This window comes from Anopheles funestus, chromosome 2RL (genome assembly GCF_943734845.2).
Source record: "Anopheles funestus chromosome 2RL, idAnoFuneDA-416_04, whole genome shotgun sequence".
NCBI classification, from domain to species: Eukaryota; Metazoa; Arthropoda; class Insecta; order Diptera; family Culicidae; genus Anopheles; species Anopheles funestus.
Genome location: NC_064598.1, coordinates 23,836,925 through 23,852,343, shown reverse-complemented (window position 1 = coordinate 23,852,343; position 15,419 = coordinate 23,836,925). Strand labels below are relative to the sequence as shown.

Here is a 15,419-nt window from a genome sequence, read left to right as displayed (position 1 = left end):
AGGCAACGCTAATACTGCTACTCTTATTAGCTCTCATCTTTCTATCGGTGTAGATCATGTAGTAGATGGCAACGATTATGCCAGCCCCGTAGGAAGTATCAGGTACATTTGTACGTAATACGAATCCTGTTGTTTTTTTTCCGGAGCGGATTGTACCAGCTGTCCTGTAAGCTATCTCCGCCATCTTGAGGGTAGCGCAAGGACAAAATTGTTCTGCGCTGTCAACAAGCTGTTATGCAGCTTCCGTATGCGTACATGCCCCGGGGTATTGACGGACCGATCTAGCTGATCTTCTCACTATAATACACACGCTTAAAATGCGACTCAGATGTTTCGCCTCAACATACCTACCACCTTTCTATCCGATGTGGCCAGATTGATCGTTACTTGATGTGTAGTAGTTGCGCACTTACTACCGACTAGGTTTAATGTTCTGTAGGCTTTATTCCGTTCAACGATGTAAACCCGTTCCCGTCTAGCAAGCACGCTATTTACTAGAACTCTCCCTTCGCGCAGTGTTTTACCTGTCCTCTAGCGTTAGTGTATAGTAGCTTCAAGGAGCGGCCATATTGTGGACCCATATTTATAGCACAATTATTTCAAACCGGTCCGAATTGTTGGAGCATTAACTGTTCCTTTTTCTTCCTTCTGTTAAAGTAACAAAACAGGGGATACTATTGAGTTGTAAGAATCCTTTTATTTTCATCCGATCAATATCATGTATTAAAAATCGTTTATAAACCACTACATTCTCTGTATATCAAAAGGATATGTGCGTTTTTTGTTTCTTCCCTGGTATAAAAGCATTCTACATACAGCTCGTTCTCTCCTAATAGGGTTTCTCTGTCCATCGTGTTTTGCGAGTGTTATTAGTTTATCCCTGAATGCATCACACATCAAGCACACACACACGCACACTTATCTATATATTGGCATGGCATTGAATCAATATGTAAACTCCATACCCGAATGGCAAGCATCATATACACGTAATAAAGCAACCATCAAACGAAGGAGAAAAAAGAACATCGCTAACATATTAATCACACATACCCATTAAACCGCTAAACTTACTCAAATCATAATCGCCCCCTTGTCCCCTTCTCCCCCGCGTCCCAACCCATTACCGTGAATGGAAACGGAAAACAATAAGCGCAATAAATGTGAAACTAGCGAAAACTAAATACAGTAAAACAAAAACAACAACATTTGCTGGCGTGTTTGCAAGGATAGGCAAATTTGAAAGAATCCTTTACACACTCCGGGCCAATAATAGATAGACATCATCTTCAGGGGACAGGCGAACGTCCGGTCAGAGAGATGTGTGTAAGTTTTTTGCACACATTTCTTCTATTTGCTGATTGTTAGTGGGTGGTGTGAAACGTGCAAGAAGGATTCCTGAACGGTAGCGCAAATTCGATCGGTTCGAAATAATACGCCCGATGGAAGGATAATAAATCAGAAACACAAAGCAGTGAGACAGAAAAAGAGAGAGAAAGAGAAAGGTGGAAAAAGAAGGGCAACAAATATCTCAATACTGTTTTATGCATGTTTTAAAATAAATTATATACATATACATAAATATATATATATATATATAGCCAAAAAACGGAAACCCGAAAATAAAGCTATGAGTAAAATAAAGATAAATAAAGTTCAATAAATAGTTGCATCTCTCCGGTGAACGTAAATAAATATCTTTTAGCTAATGTGGGAAGAATATTGGACCATACGGAGCTGTATGCCCGGGATATAACGGAAAACAAGCCAAGAAGGATGTAGCTGGATGTGGCAAAATTCCACATGATTTATGCGGACAGACGGCGGGCTTTGCTTCGTTCGCTTTCATCCGGTTGCGTCAAAGTACGATTTCGTTTTTAGCCTTATAATGTTCGATCATGATGAATTTACACCGCAATCCGTTGCATCCACCCATGCCACCCTCGGGCAGGATGAAGGTTTCGTTAGGATGTCCTACCGGTTGGCAGAATTCGACTAGATTCCCATTGCTTCGGGAAAGGTCCCGCAGTGACCATAAGGCGAGGTTTTTCGTTTTTCCATGTCGTGCAAACACGTAGAACTGAAAAAGCGTAAAACGAAACGATTGTAGAATGCATTTTGAACGGATTCGGGGACGCTATACTTACGTCGCCAAACTGATCGATAAGATACCCGACAACGAGTGCCCAATGGGCACGGTGTCCTTTGTTAAGGCAGGGCGTATGGGTCTTGTCCGGATCGTAACTGCGATTCGTATCGGTTAAGGAAAGGATTTTGCTACAAAGTTAAATTGGCATAAAAGGGACAAACAAATGTTTTTTTTCTCTTTTTTTGGGAAAAGGATACGGTACAAGAAACATGGCTCCGAGGCGCAGCTTGATTTGAATGTTCGGATCATCCATCCAACCACCGACCAGCGTGTGGGTGACGGGCTTATACTCGACCAGATGACGGTTTTCCTCCAGCACCTGTTCGAACAGTTCGTTCAGCTGGCGGGCACTAAACATTTCGCCATTGTTCGAGTACCCGCGTGCAACGGCCAGCTCCAACAGTGCCGTTGCCGACGGTGCCCCATCGAAGATCATGCTCAGCGCGGTCAATCCACAGGTGGGTCCATTTTGCAGTATCGGTTCCACGTTCTGTAGGCGCAGTTCGCGTGGCGGCGCGTACTGGCAGACGCGGTTCAGAAAGCAGGCCTTCTGTATCTCGGGGTACTGCATCGCCCAGACACATTCACCGGACGAAAGAATCACATTATGGTACGGTTTACCGATACGGTTGTTGCTGTTATTGAGCACATCCAGGTTGAGTTCGGACAGGGGCGTCTTGGGCAGGGTGGGCTGTGGCGGCGCAGGAGACGGTGGTGGTGGTGGCGGTGGCGCTCGAGGAGGCGAAGGAGTGCTGTTCGACATTTAGTAGCAGTGTGGCACTCTCCGGGCACCCCCGGGGAAGGTTTGTTGCACGGGTGGACAGAGTGAAAAGGGTGCGTGTGTGTGTGTGTAGGGGTGAGCTGGGGGGGAAAAAAGGGAACGGTGTTTTGGGGCGATATCCCTTTGTTGTGGGGATGCTGGGTTGCGCCAGTACCCGCCAACAAAAAAAAAGGAAGATCAAGGACAAACGGCGGTGTCGGTTGTGCGCTGTGGGGCAGTTTTATTTTCAGTTTTAACCGAGCGCGGAATAGAAGAATTGAGAATGCAAACACAGTTAGAACGGGTACAATGGGTGAAACAATCGACGGGATAGGTGGGAACTGGGTGAGTGTGTGTTTTGCAGTTTTTTTGGAACTACGGAGTCAAGGGCAAGCAGATGCAGGAAGTTGGATATTTGATTACCAAGGAGCGCTTTTCTCACCTGAGGGCGACCGCAAAAAGTAGAACGGAAGAATAGCTACTGTGATAGCAAAACAGCTGCGAGCTGGGAAAATAAACGGAAAGAAACAAAGAATTGTCAAAAATAGATTTGGCTCTTCGAAAAAAAGGTAAACAATCCATGAACTAAGGGATAACCGCTGGACAATCTTGAGGACATTTCGTGAATATAGGTTTAGGATTTTATTTTAAAGTTTGTAAAATGTTGTACAAAATGTTCCTCAAAAACATCTTATAAGATCGTTAAAATTGGGTAACGAACGTGTAATTAGTTTTGGTCTAATTTTTAATTCATCACAAAGTGTATGGGGCGAAACGAGGGAGAAGGTTGAAATTTAACAGCGACATTTCTCTGAAAGATTTCATTTTTCAAAAGAAACATTTCATATTGATGTAACCCATGTAACGTCGGGTCTGTAATATGTAAGCCCGTCACATGCTTAGCAATTGTTGCGTTTGCGAACGCGCCTTGGGAAATTTTCAAATTTTTATAATTTTTTTATTTTTTCTGATTTTTTATTCTTTTTTTAATTTAAAGCATTATTTGAGTGAAAAGAAACTTATTTGAACCAATTGGCATTAAAATAAATCAATTTAAATTTTTTTCCAAATTTTCTCAAAAAAATGGCAAGGGGTAAGCCTTATGAAATTTTCGAGAAGAAATTTTTTAAATTTTTTTTTTCTGATTTTTGATTCTTTTTTTAATTTAAAGTATTATTTGAACGAAAAGAAACTTATTGCAACAAATTCCCATTAAAATATATCACATTTATAAATTTTGCTAATTACTCAAAAATGAGGAAAATTTTACATTTTCTCAAACACGGTAAGGAACTTGGTTCCTCGCATAACTTCTGGCACAGACATCTGAGGGCATGGCCGTCCAAGAAGAAAATGTAGCCATTGGTGCCATCTATCGACCACAGGTTAAAGATTGGCGATCCTTTGGATACCGACCGAGTTATAGGCAAAACTTGGCGCAAAAATGAGGAAAATTTTACATTTTCTCAAACAGGGTAAGGAACTTGGTTCCTCGAATAACTTCTGGCACAGACATCTGAGGGCATTTCCGTCCAAGAAGAAAATGTAGCCATTGGTGCCATCTATCGACCACAGGATAAAGATTGGCGATTCGTTGGATACCGACCGAGTTATAGGCAAAACTTGGTGCAATAATGAGCCTTATAAAATTTTCAAATTTTTATAATTTTTATATTTTTTTATAATTGTTTATCCATTTTTTATTTAAAGCATTATTTAAGTGAAAAGAAACTTATTTCAACCAATTCGCATTAAAATAAATTAATTTATAAAATTTTGCTAAATTTCGCAAAAAAAGCTAAGGCTAAATATAGCCTTAGGAAATTTTCAAATATAAAGATTGTTTTAATGTTTTTTATTATTTTTTGTTAATGTTTTTTTTAAAGCATTATTTGAGAGAAATGAAACTTACTTCAACTAACTCGCATTAAAATAAACATTTTTTAAAATTTTGCTAAATTTTCCAAGAAATAAGCTAAGACCTTCGGAAATTTTCAAATTTTTAGCTTTTTTAATTTTTTTTATTATTTTCTATTTTTTTTATTTAAAAAATTATGTGAGTGAACAGAAACTTTTTTCAACCAATTCGCATTAAAATAAATTAATTTATAAAATTTTGCTAAATTTCCCCCCAAAAAAAAAACTAAGGCTATAGCCTTAGGAAATTTTCAAATTTTTAGATTGTTTTAAATTTTTTTCTTATTTTTAATTCATTTTTTATTTAAAGCACTATTTGAGTGAAAAGAAACTTATTTCAACCAATTCAAAAAAAAAACAAATTTGAAAAGTACTAATGAATAAATCAGCGATTCAGCTGCTTTAACACAAACAGGATCATTCTTGAAGTAGTGAGTAAAACCAAAGCTATGTACCAGGAACACAACTCCCGTAGTGAAAACTAGAGAGAAAAAAAAACATAAAGTTCAATGAACAAACAAAATAAAAACAAAACAAAAACACAACCGGAATGATTACTAGCCGAAAGGAATGAAACAAAAGTTTGGTCGTGAGTATGACACACAAAAACAAAAAAAAACCCGAAACACACTCTCATCCTCTACGTACACCAATAACATAAAAGTACACCCCGAAGGATGCAACATTCATCTCACCTGCGACATGGTGTATGGTTGATAGTACCCTCACGGGCACAAACTAACTCAGCTGCCACCGTTCAGTGAAACGTAAAATCGAACCGGTCACTTAGTCTTCCTTGCGTTCCTGTTCATTTTGGGGCAGACTTTCGCTCCATTTTTTTTGTTTTATTTTTCGTTGTGGTTTGTGAAGGTTTTTGAAAGTACATGGATTCCTCCCATGTTGCAAATGTCGTTCGGTATAACGATCACGCGCAAAGTTGCATACTCTGATGCGTGTGCATACATCGATGACCTCAGGTACTGCCTGTCCGGTCAGCATCGGTGACACGAAGTTTCAGAATCAGAATCTACAAAGTTTATCAGAAATTCTGGACCACCATTTCCCTAGAAAAAAAACTGACATACTGTAACAAAAAGAAAGCCGTAAGCCGTTAAAAATGAAAAAAAAGAAATGGAGAACTGAAATAAAACCACAGCCCTCGACAACATCGGGTGAATGGATTTTGTGCGTTTGTTAAAAGTGCCATCTCTCGTTCCCCGAATACTGTACCGGATGTTTCAAAACCCGTGGCGTGTCTTTTCATTCTTTTTTCCATCCAAAGTTGGATAGAAACAAAAAAAAACACAAACACACACACAGTCATTCTACAGAAACCTAACAATGGGCTGAAGGCTGGCGAAACGCCGGCCCCAAAAAGTCGCCGAGAATAGGTCCCGGAATAGCAAAGTGTCGCCGGCGGACATTAGAAAACGCAGGTGCAGCAAAACGGTAAACAATCGGAAGGTGCCTATTTTGCAGTTGACTTCTACGGTTATGGCCTTTTATTGGGATGCCGATGCCTGACCGTTCGGGAGAAGCGTTCATCGGAATGGTGCTTGAGCATAAAGCATCGACAGAATGTGAGATGAACAAAACAAAGAATAAAGAAAAAAACAAGCAGGATCCTCTCGTCGGCCACAGTCGGCCCATGTCTCGATGGGAAGCATCTCGATCAGCTGCAGAATGACCGCAGCGTCACCGTGAGACCGTTCCTTTATGATTCGTTGTTGTGGGGTTTTAGCTTTCAAGCTTACTGCTTCGCTTGCGGGCGCACCATGATGAAGAAATAAAAACTGAAAGAAAAAAAACTGGACCTCCACCATCATTGGACATTGGCGGGGAAAAACTTGAATGGAACGGGAAGTTGTTTCTCTTTTTTTTTGCTGTGCTTTGGTTTCTCTTTTTTGTCATTCTTTGTTTGTAGCTGTTGTTTCGACTTTTTCCACTAGTTCGCGACATTTCGCGCTATCCAGGTACCGGGGAAAGTTCTTTCGAGTTTTGCAATTTTATTCGGTCAGTCCGGACCGTATAGACCGATCATCGTAGAAATTCACCTCCCCCCGGGGGGACGGTTTGGATGCTGCAGTTCATCGATAAGACTGGCGTCATTGCTATAGGTAGAACCAAATAGAGACAGTAAATGCGAAATTCTTTTTTTTTCTTTTGTGATGTGGGATAGAATGGATGGTGGCTTTGGCAACAAAACTTAAACGAATTCTTTAAGCACACTTTTCACAAAACCGTTTGCACCAGCTGTGTTGTGTTCCAGGTGGATTGTGTATTTGGCGCTTATGAACTTCCGTAATTGAGGCTTTAAGCTAGCTTGAGCCAGGCGATTTCGATTTAATAGACCTTAGGTATGTATGATTGGGGCTTCGATTTGGCATACTGTAGGATTATTTTACATCCACGTGTAACAATCGTTGCTGAGCGCTTAATGCTGGGACGTTTATAGAAAGGTTGAATTAAATGTTTAAATACGATTACGATTCGTGTAACTGTGATTTTGCCATCTGGTAGGAGAATGTGCCTTTTATTTATTGTAATAAAGTGATGTAAGTCTTAAAGTGGGGCTTTTGTTCCAGCTGTTGTGGCAATCGGAATATTGTTGTAAAAGTTGCAGGAATTATGAAGAGTGAGAGAGAGTTTGATGGAGAAGATATCCTGCCAAGAAGACGGAAAGAATATGATGAAGCCCTTGTTGATCCACCGACTCACTTGTTGAAGCATTTTGATGTCTGACTTGTTGACACACCGACGCACTGATCGCACTTGTAGGCGGACTCAGGTAGCTGTTGACGCACCGACTCACTTGACGCGCTTGTTTAGGTACTCACGCACTTACCGCAGCACACTAAACGCACTACGCACAGCTGTCAGTCTTGTTGAAGCACTTGCACATTCGCACTAAACGCACTGGTTGACACTCAGACTCCCTAACCGCACTGACTGTTGCAGTTTTTACAAGAACTGAACTGTGTAGAAGTCGAACACCTCGAACAGGACAACGTTAATCATGCCGTATAGAAATTGAAACAATAGATTGAGATATTCCGAAATAGCCAAAGAAATAAACTTATTTGAACCTAAGAAGGAATCCCCTTTTCTTCATCAGCATTCACAATTTCACGTGGAGCTGCAGTGCTCATGTCTAATTTCTGAAATAAATGTAAAAAATAGAAATTTAATTTATTTACTATAAATTATTTTTTACTATAGAAACATGTTTTTCTATACTTAATTACCAAATTTCAGTAATATTTTGCAATGAAAAACTGTAAAATAACGGTATTAATGTTTAAAAACAAAACTCAATGGAGACGCATGGTCGTTCACGTGGCGTCCAAGGATTGACGCTTGTACAAAAAACAACACTCTTGCTTGTTGTTGCCTTGGCTCCAAAATTTGCAAAATGATACCAACAATCGATCGATTTATTTTCATAATTTTATTATTGGCGAAAAAATGTCCTAACTTCACCGGGCCTGGTGAATTCGTTGCGGTTTTTTTTTCGCGCGTTGCACCCGCTCCACTAGGAGCAATGGCATGGAAACCACACCAAATGGTACAAAATTTGAAAGCTTCGAACAGCTCCTAAAACTGTGAGTATTTTGATGTTGTGAATAAAATATTTGTGATTGTCCCCATGTCCATCTTAGTGTGCGCGAGTACGCTTATAAAAATGGAATACGAAAGGCACAAGACGCACACACTAACAAGATCAAAGGCAAATGGAGGAAAAATAAATAGAATTGACTTCAATGCAATGTCCTTTTGGTCGAGAAGTTGAATGTTTTAAAATCTTCCTTACGCAGTTTGTTTTTCAGCGTTCTGTATGGCTGTTTTCTGTGTATGTTTGTGGAAGCGGTTTTGTTTTCTTGCATCCACCCTCCTGTTAGTGTCGTTTATTTCCGGATCACGGTTCGGTACAGTGTTGAAGCTGCAATAAATAAACTGATAGGGCATCTACGAGCAAAGCTCGCATTTGCCGGTTTGCGTCCATTCGCAACACCAAGCGCAAAGGAAGTGGGGATCAGGAAAATAATAACAAAACAAAAAGAAGAAAAAAACACACACCCAGCACCCAATACATTTTATGATGTTCCGAAAAATCCGATCGTTACAGGCCCGCCCGTACCGAAACTCGATGTGCCGTTATAACGCCCCAACACTAACGATAACTGTCGCCGTTTCATCGTGTGTCCCCACCAACCGGTTAGCGTATGGGGAAGAATTGAACGTTTTATTGATGGCAATGTGTGATATAAAACTCCCAGAAGTCACCATCCTCACTTTCCTGGCCTTCCCGTATCCACCCTTACTCCAACATCGTGGCCGTGGCATAATCTTGTGAGCAAACAATTCGCTTGCTCGCCTTCCCTCTTTGCAGAATGACGCTGTTGCCGCATGCTGTGTGCTGTTGGTGTAGTACGACGGAAACATCGGCACTTTTACCGCGTTCGGCGTGTGAGTGTTTGTCCTCGTGAACAGAACGTTGTGACTTCCTGGTTTACGATGGAGACGCCCGGTACTTCGTAGCACGGGTGCACGCGAACAGAGCACGGGTGGCGCATGGAGGGTGGACTGCCCGGCGACGGAAGTAATGTGTGCCATCGGTAGATAGCATTTGCCGGAAGCTAGGGCAAACAATCGATTGCTGTAAATGTTTGATTTTGGAATTCAAACATCACGCACCAGCAGATAACCAATCCGGCGGGGCCTTTGGGGTGCGACTGCTAAACCGTTTGGACCGATGGCCGTTTGCAAAAGAGTGGAGAGCGGCAAATGCCAAACAGGGAAAGGCATAATCCGATATTACTGTCGTACGCGCACCAATGTGCCAATGAGTGTTGGTATCGAGGGTATGGACGGTGTGATTGTTGTTTGTATGTGGTTTGTCTGTCTAGGCAGGTCACAGCTTGGACAGCAGATTATGCTAGACGATGGGGCACCGCGAGAGAAAAGGTCACACTTTATCGCGATGGCGAAACGCTGACGATCAATAAAGTGCAGAACCATGGCGAAGGCTCACAATTTGTAGCATAAAATGTGAGTTTATGATTTCTTGCATAAAATGATCAAACACTCGCGGGGGTCAATTTCAGCCAGGTTCGTGCGTTTGTTGGTAGTGGCAATGCATTTATACCAGGATAATAAGGACATTGTTGAGTACTGGAAAACAGTGACAAAAAATAAGATGATGAATGAGGTGTTCAAAGTGATGTGTAATATTGTTGTTTGTACCAATTAAAGTACAAGTGAGAAGTAAGTCTTTCATGTGCAAACAATACAGTCATTCTTGATGTGTTTGGAATTTGCATTCTCCTTTCATGCGAATAGAAATAGTACCTGCTGGGCTTTTAGGATACGTATTTAGCAATGGTTTTGTTCTAAATTCAAATAAATTAATTTAAACCATTTTTTTCTATATTGTCTGTAGCTATTTGTGTGTTTACAGAACCTTTTGTTTGAGTATGTTTTCAAGTTCTATTTCAAACAATACTTGAAATGGCGGCATGTTGTTTGATTGCCTTGATCCTTTATGGATTGAAGGATGATATAACCGCATGACATTTCTAACGAAGTTTTGTAAATCTTTTGTTAAAGAGAAATGTTAAAGAGAGCAGACAATGAGATGATTCTCCTGAAGTTGGTTTAATTTGCGGAAATTATTGTACTGCTATTGCATGATGGAAAGGTGCCAACGTATATTAATCTAGGAATCTCGTAAATATATAAATATAAGCTACTTATTTATTTTTTATTATTTCTAGCAGAACTCGCTTGACTTCATAGATTTATAAAGCAAAATCGGAATAAAAGGAATATCTCACATTTAACACTACAATTTCACACTTCGATAGTCCACTGTTTAAGCAAAGTGTTCTGATGAATTGCAAAATGATGCAGAAAAGCTAATTTACCGGTATTCACACACACAAACACCACCAAAAGTGCATCATGCCAAATGGTAAATGGTTTAATTTTGCAGTTGAAAATGTGCACAAGGGATTATGGTTTTATTGACTTTCAACCAAACGTCGGACCAGTTACGAAGCCACCAACCCAATACCACCGTAAAAGATTAAGCTACCAAACTAGCTGTGGTGTGAAGGGTGTGGAAGCATGATATTGTCGAATTGCTGCGAGCGTTGACTTTTCACTGATTTTCTGACCACCATTACATCATCGAGTGTTTCGGCACGTGAAATTCATAGTTCAATAAACTAACAGAATATGTTCATACGAAGCAGATGGAAAATCTATTTTTTTACAAATTGTAAAACTGTCCAAAAATAATAGTTTGATTAGCAAAAGTTTGTTTTTTGTTTGTTTGTTCGTCGACCGCAATATATCTGCATACAAGCAACTTTTTTAAAGTTGACATTTTAAAGACATTTTAAAGGACAGTTTTACGTATGTTTTTTTAATCTTACAGATAACTCAATGTCATTTGCTTTCGTGTGTGCTTTTTGTAATATTTATTTTTTCGCCAACCACATTTCCCCGCATCTGACATGTTGGTTTGTGGTAAATGTGATTTGGAAAAAAAAGTTTTTCTACTAAAATCAATGGTAAGGAATTTTCTGCTCGTAGAGAAACTATTCTGGTTGGGTTGAGTTCAATTTTAACGCTTCTCCAGGTAAACCACTTTCACATAAAATTACACATACTCTTTCATTGTATATTGGTATGCATGTCATCTTAGTTACGCGCCATATGATACACTGAAGGGTAGTAAGCAACATACAGAAGAGAAAAACCCTCCCTCCTTCAACAGTTGTTCCATAGTGAAAATAGTGAAAATACACTGACCAGATCGTCACTGCTGTAGCTGTAAACTGGTCATGGTTCATACCTGGAACCGGACGGTAACGTTTGGTAGCCTGTTAAACAGCGTACCGAAATAGTTGAACACATTTCTACACTATCGAAATAACTTTTTGGCTTTGACGCGCTTGTCCGGAGTTGTTGGTTTAGGCAACTTTCTTTTTTTGTTTTTTGGTTGCAGGGCAAATTGCTGCTTTTGTAGCGATGAAATGGATAGAGTATGTAAGTGTTTGGGTCATGATTTTATATCTATTACCATCAAATCCCGGAAGCAGAGTTTGTAGGAGCTGTCTGTGTGTTGGTTATCCTTCGAATCTGATGGTCGAATGTTAGACAGAGATGATGATGACGTACAGACGCGTGTACTATTATCTGAAGTATCTCTGAAGCTGAAGCTTTTGTAAATGTTTTATAGAAGTTAAAAATATGTGTCTTTGTAGTCCACATAGCTATCACCAGCACCAGCAGAAATTTTGAGATGAGATCATCAATTAATTGTCTTTTTTTTTAAATAATTTACTTTTATTTAGATAAATTTAAGTATTTTTTTTCTGCCAACTGCATTCGCGCTACTGAATATGAGGAAAAATGGATAGATGAATGTCATGATGATCCAAATCATCATCAGTTCTGCGTTCTGAACAATTGTCTAAAGAAACCCTCATCGCCTTGTTTGGAGTTGATAAGATTTTATAATTTTGTTCTATCATTAATGTTTTGTCTTCAATTGAAGTACAAATTAAGCGATTTTAAAATTTCATTAATTCAAAAGACTCAATTTTCTTCATTATTTCCATTCATGGGTATAGCATTAGTAAATATTGCCCGTACAAAATGGATTTTCGATAGAACTTACATGAGTCACTAAATTTTCCTTTTAAACTATTTAGTACTTATTTTGAAGATAATTTTGCTCTACCTCGTTTGTGTCAAAAATAAAACTCAAGTCTAGCGACCTCTTGAGGTAATAGTGCCACAAAAGAAAAATAATTATCGTATGCCAATCGTAAGTACATTGAAATGAAAATTTACTCATTTGTCTCAGAATCAGAATTTATTGCGTAAAATAATATGGAAAGATAATAGAAAAATTAATGAGGATGGAAAGTTCCAACGGTTTAAAGTGTAAGCTTCTTAATCAGTATTTTATTGTGAATTTTAAAAATACTTTTTTGTTTGGTAATGAGTAATTTCGCCATAACAAAAATTGATTTAATAGTAGTAACAACACTATGAAAACGTGATTTACTATCAAACATAACTGAAACGATGGTTTCCTCTCGTTACCGACTGTGAGGACGCAAAATAGGTGAGATAATTTTTTTTTTCAAACAGCATTAAGAAACGTGTGACACGGGGGAAATTCGAATTTTGCTGCTCATTTGTCATTATAGAATGTTTCCGTACCCGTAGATACGACATTTGTGCAAAACAGATCCATAAACCACATTATTCCACATTCCCTTGTTTGCTGTGTGATTGATTGTGGTGTGAGCACTAGTAGCCTTGCTGGAAACTTGCCGTTGCCATGCAGAAGAGCGAGAGAAAGAGTTCAACCCCTTTCTGGCTTGTGAAGCCACACTGGCCTTTGTGGATGGACAAAAAGTCATTTAAAATTTTAAGCGTGATCGGAACGATGATCCCCTTTCGCTTCTAGTGGCGTTCACCGGAGATGGCCGGATGGCGTGGTTCGCATCTTTCCGTCAACGCCGGTGTCTTGTTGTTGACAATGGACAAGTCGAGCTTTCGGAACAAAGATGAGCACGGTGTCCATTTCACCCCCGGCCAGAGCCAAACCGTCCGGTACATCCAGCTGACCGCAGCAATCGACAAACCTCTTAGTACGGTACCGTCGGATATCCGGTGACCCGTATACCGTACGCGGTCAGTTTGCTGAAGCGAGATACGTTTGTGTTATCTTTGTTTTTCTTTGTGCATCGTTCTAACGCCAAGCGCAAAGCCAAAGCCTTTTGACAGGTGACAAGCGGTGGTAAAGCTATATGGACTGGCTTTTTATGCTGCCGCCCGGTGCAATGTGACGAGTTTGCAACGATCCGTGTACGATGGCGATTGCTTGTCAATCGATCGGATTCTACCCGGTGGAATTGCGTTGCCTTGAGTGTCTCGTCCGTCTGCACGGACCGGTGGAATGTGGATGTTACCGTCCGGGATGGTCCGCCAGTTCTGGTTCGGAGTGACAAGCCTTGTATGGCACTGCGATGGGGACATCGGGCGTGATGATGTGATGCATGTGCAAATCGTGTACGCAAAACCCCCGACGTCACTGGCATGACTAAAACACGCAACGTAGGGACGTACTGTAGAGGAACTGTGAGTGATGAGAAATTGAAACCGGAGCGTGGCATAAAAGAATAGTGAGTGGATTGTCCCAGTGTGTGTGGATAAGGATGGTTTCGGTATGGCTTTTAGTGTTCGTGGATTTGTCAGCTTGAGGTTTCGATGAGTGATAGCTGTTTTGAATTTTATTCTGAACAATTCTAGCCAAAACGCCTTCCATTGCTTGAGTGACGCGTGTGGTTCTACTTCCTTTCCGTTAGTATTTTGCAGTCGCTGGTCATTTTACTATCTTTTTTTATTAAGTAATGTCAATAAAGGAGAAAGAAATGATATTTAAATGCTATTTTGTCGTGAGTGAAGTATTTGAGATTTTTATAAATTTTTGAAAAATTTAGAAATTGACAAATCCTTGAAAAAAAAAATAATAATGAGATTTCATGGATGCTTTAAGGATGAAATAATTATTTCATTCCCAAATATGGAATATGAAATAAAGCAAAATAATTTCTAGAGTATATACGAAATAGTTGCATGGGATTTATTAAATAAAAAAGTTAAAAAAAATGAATTTTTTTGTTGAACAATTTTTAAATGTTATAAGTTCAGCTAACATTCTCACATTTCCTCTGATCGGTCTGACCTACATAACAATATAGTAGCAGTTTTTTTTGTTTTCTCTCTTCTCTCTTCTTCTTTTTCTTCCTCTTCTTCTTCTTTTTCTTCTTCTTTGTGGCATTGCAGTTTAAGAAAATTTGATCAGTCATTTTCCACGGCTTTAGTTGATTATTTTTCTGCTATGTACAATGTTACAAGCCTAATGGGAATTGGTTTCGCATCGGTCGTGTGAACATCGACAATTACGTCCGAGGTTCACTAATAAATTCACAAATCTTTTCTTCTCTTGAAATTAACTATTTTTCTATTTATTAATGTTCGTGTAACAATTTAAGTGTTTGTTTGCATATTGCTAAAAACTACAGTCCTCAATCCGAAACGTTCATCATTTATTTATAAACACTCACGTTCACACCGATTGTGCGCTTTGTTCTTAATCATTTGTAACCCATTGCTGCTTGTGTATGTTCCATTTCCGGGTAAGAGAAGAAAAAAACCATACAAAGCATGATCGAAATTCCTCGCAAAACTGCAAAGCAAACCTCGTTTTCCAGCAACAACTACACAAAAACGGAGGAACGCGGTCGGAAAATGAGAAGCACACGGACGAAGGCCTATCAAACAAGGCCGAAAACAAGCTCATTTTACGGTCCATTAAAATGGCTTGTAATAACAAATCTTCAATAAACATGAACATTGTTTACGACTCGTACGGCAACGGTAACCTTCCCTGCTTTTCGAGGGGACGAGCGAGCGAGCGAGGGAGCATTCCATCAATGAAAACGAGCAGTGACTGACACCACTCACGTTACAGCTTTTAGTGGGAGGATGGAAGCCCGAATGTTTGGT

General features: G+C 39.6%; 1 protein-coding gene across 2 annotated transcripts; it reads right to left on the bottom strand.

Moving 5' to 3' along the window:
• Positions 1–677: 677 nt before the first annotated feature.
• On the bottom strand, positions 678–3,618 carry LOC125761404 (UPF0692 protein CG33108). 2 transcript variants are annotated; one of them, XM_049422494.1, is made up of 4 exons: positions 3,352–3,618; positions 2,347–2,901; positions 2,148–2,244; positions 678–2,080 (listed from the first exon to the last, which is right to left on the bottom strand). In XM_049422494.1, exons 1-4 carry the CDS (start codon positions 3,489–3,491, stop codon positions 1,859–1,861), a joined length of 1,014 nt encoding a protein of 337 aa, XP_049278451.1. In that variant the 5' UTR covers positions 3,492–3,618; the 3' UTR covers positions 678–1,858. The 2 variants fall into 2 exon arrangements, with proteins under 2 accessions (XP_049278451.1, XP_049278452.1); XM_049422495.1 differs by having other exon boundaries at positions 2,347–3,137; positions 3,352–3,464.
• Between the last annotated feature and the right edge of the window lie 11,801 nt (positions 3,619–15,419).

What these genes read in the sequence shown, in the direction of transcription:
- LOC125761404 (XM_049422494.1), bottom strand. Translation starts at nt 3,491, where the DNA reads ATGGATTGTTTACCTTTTTTTCGAAGAGCCAAATCTATTTTTGACAAT. An exon ending in GGAGCCATGTTTCTTGTACC is followed by an intron (nt 2,245 to 2,346) that starts GTATCCTTTTCC and finishes TACGAATCGCAG; the next exon opens with TTACGATCCGGACAAGACCC. An exon ending in TTATCGATCAGTTTGGCGAC is followed by an intron (nt 2,081 to 2,147) that starts GTAAGTATAGCG and finishes ACGCTTTTTCAG; the next exon opens with TTCTACGTGTTTGCACGACA.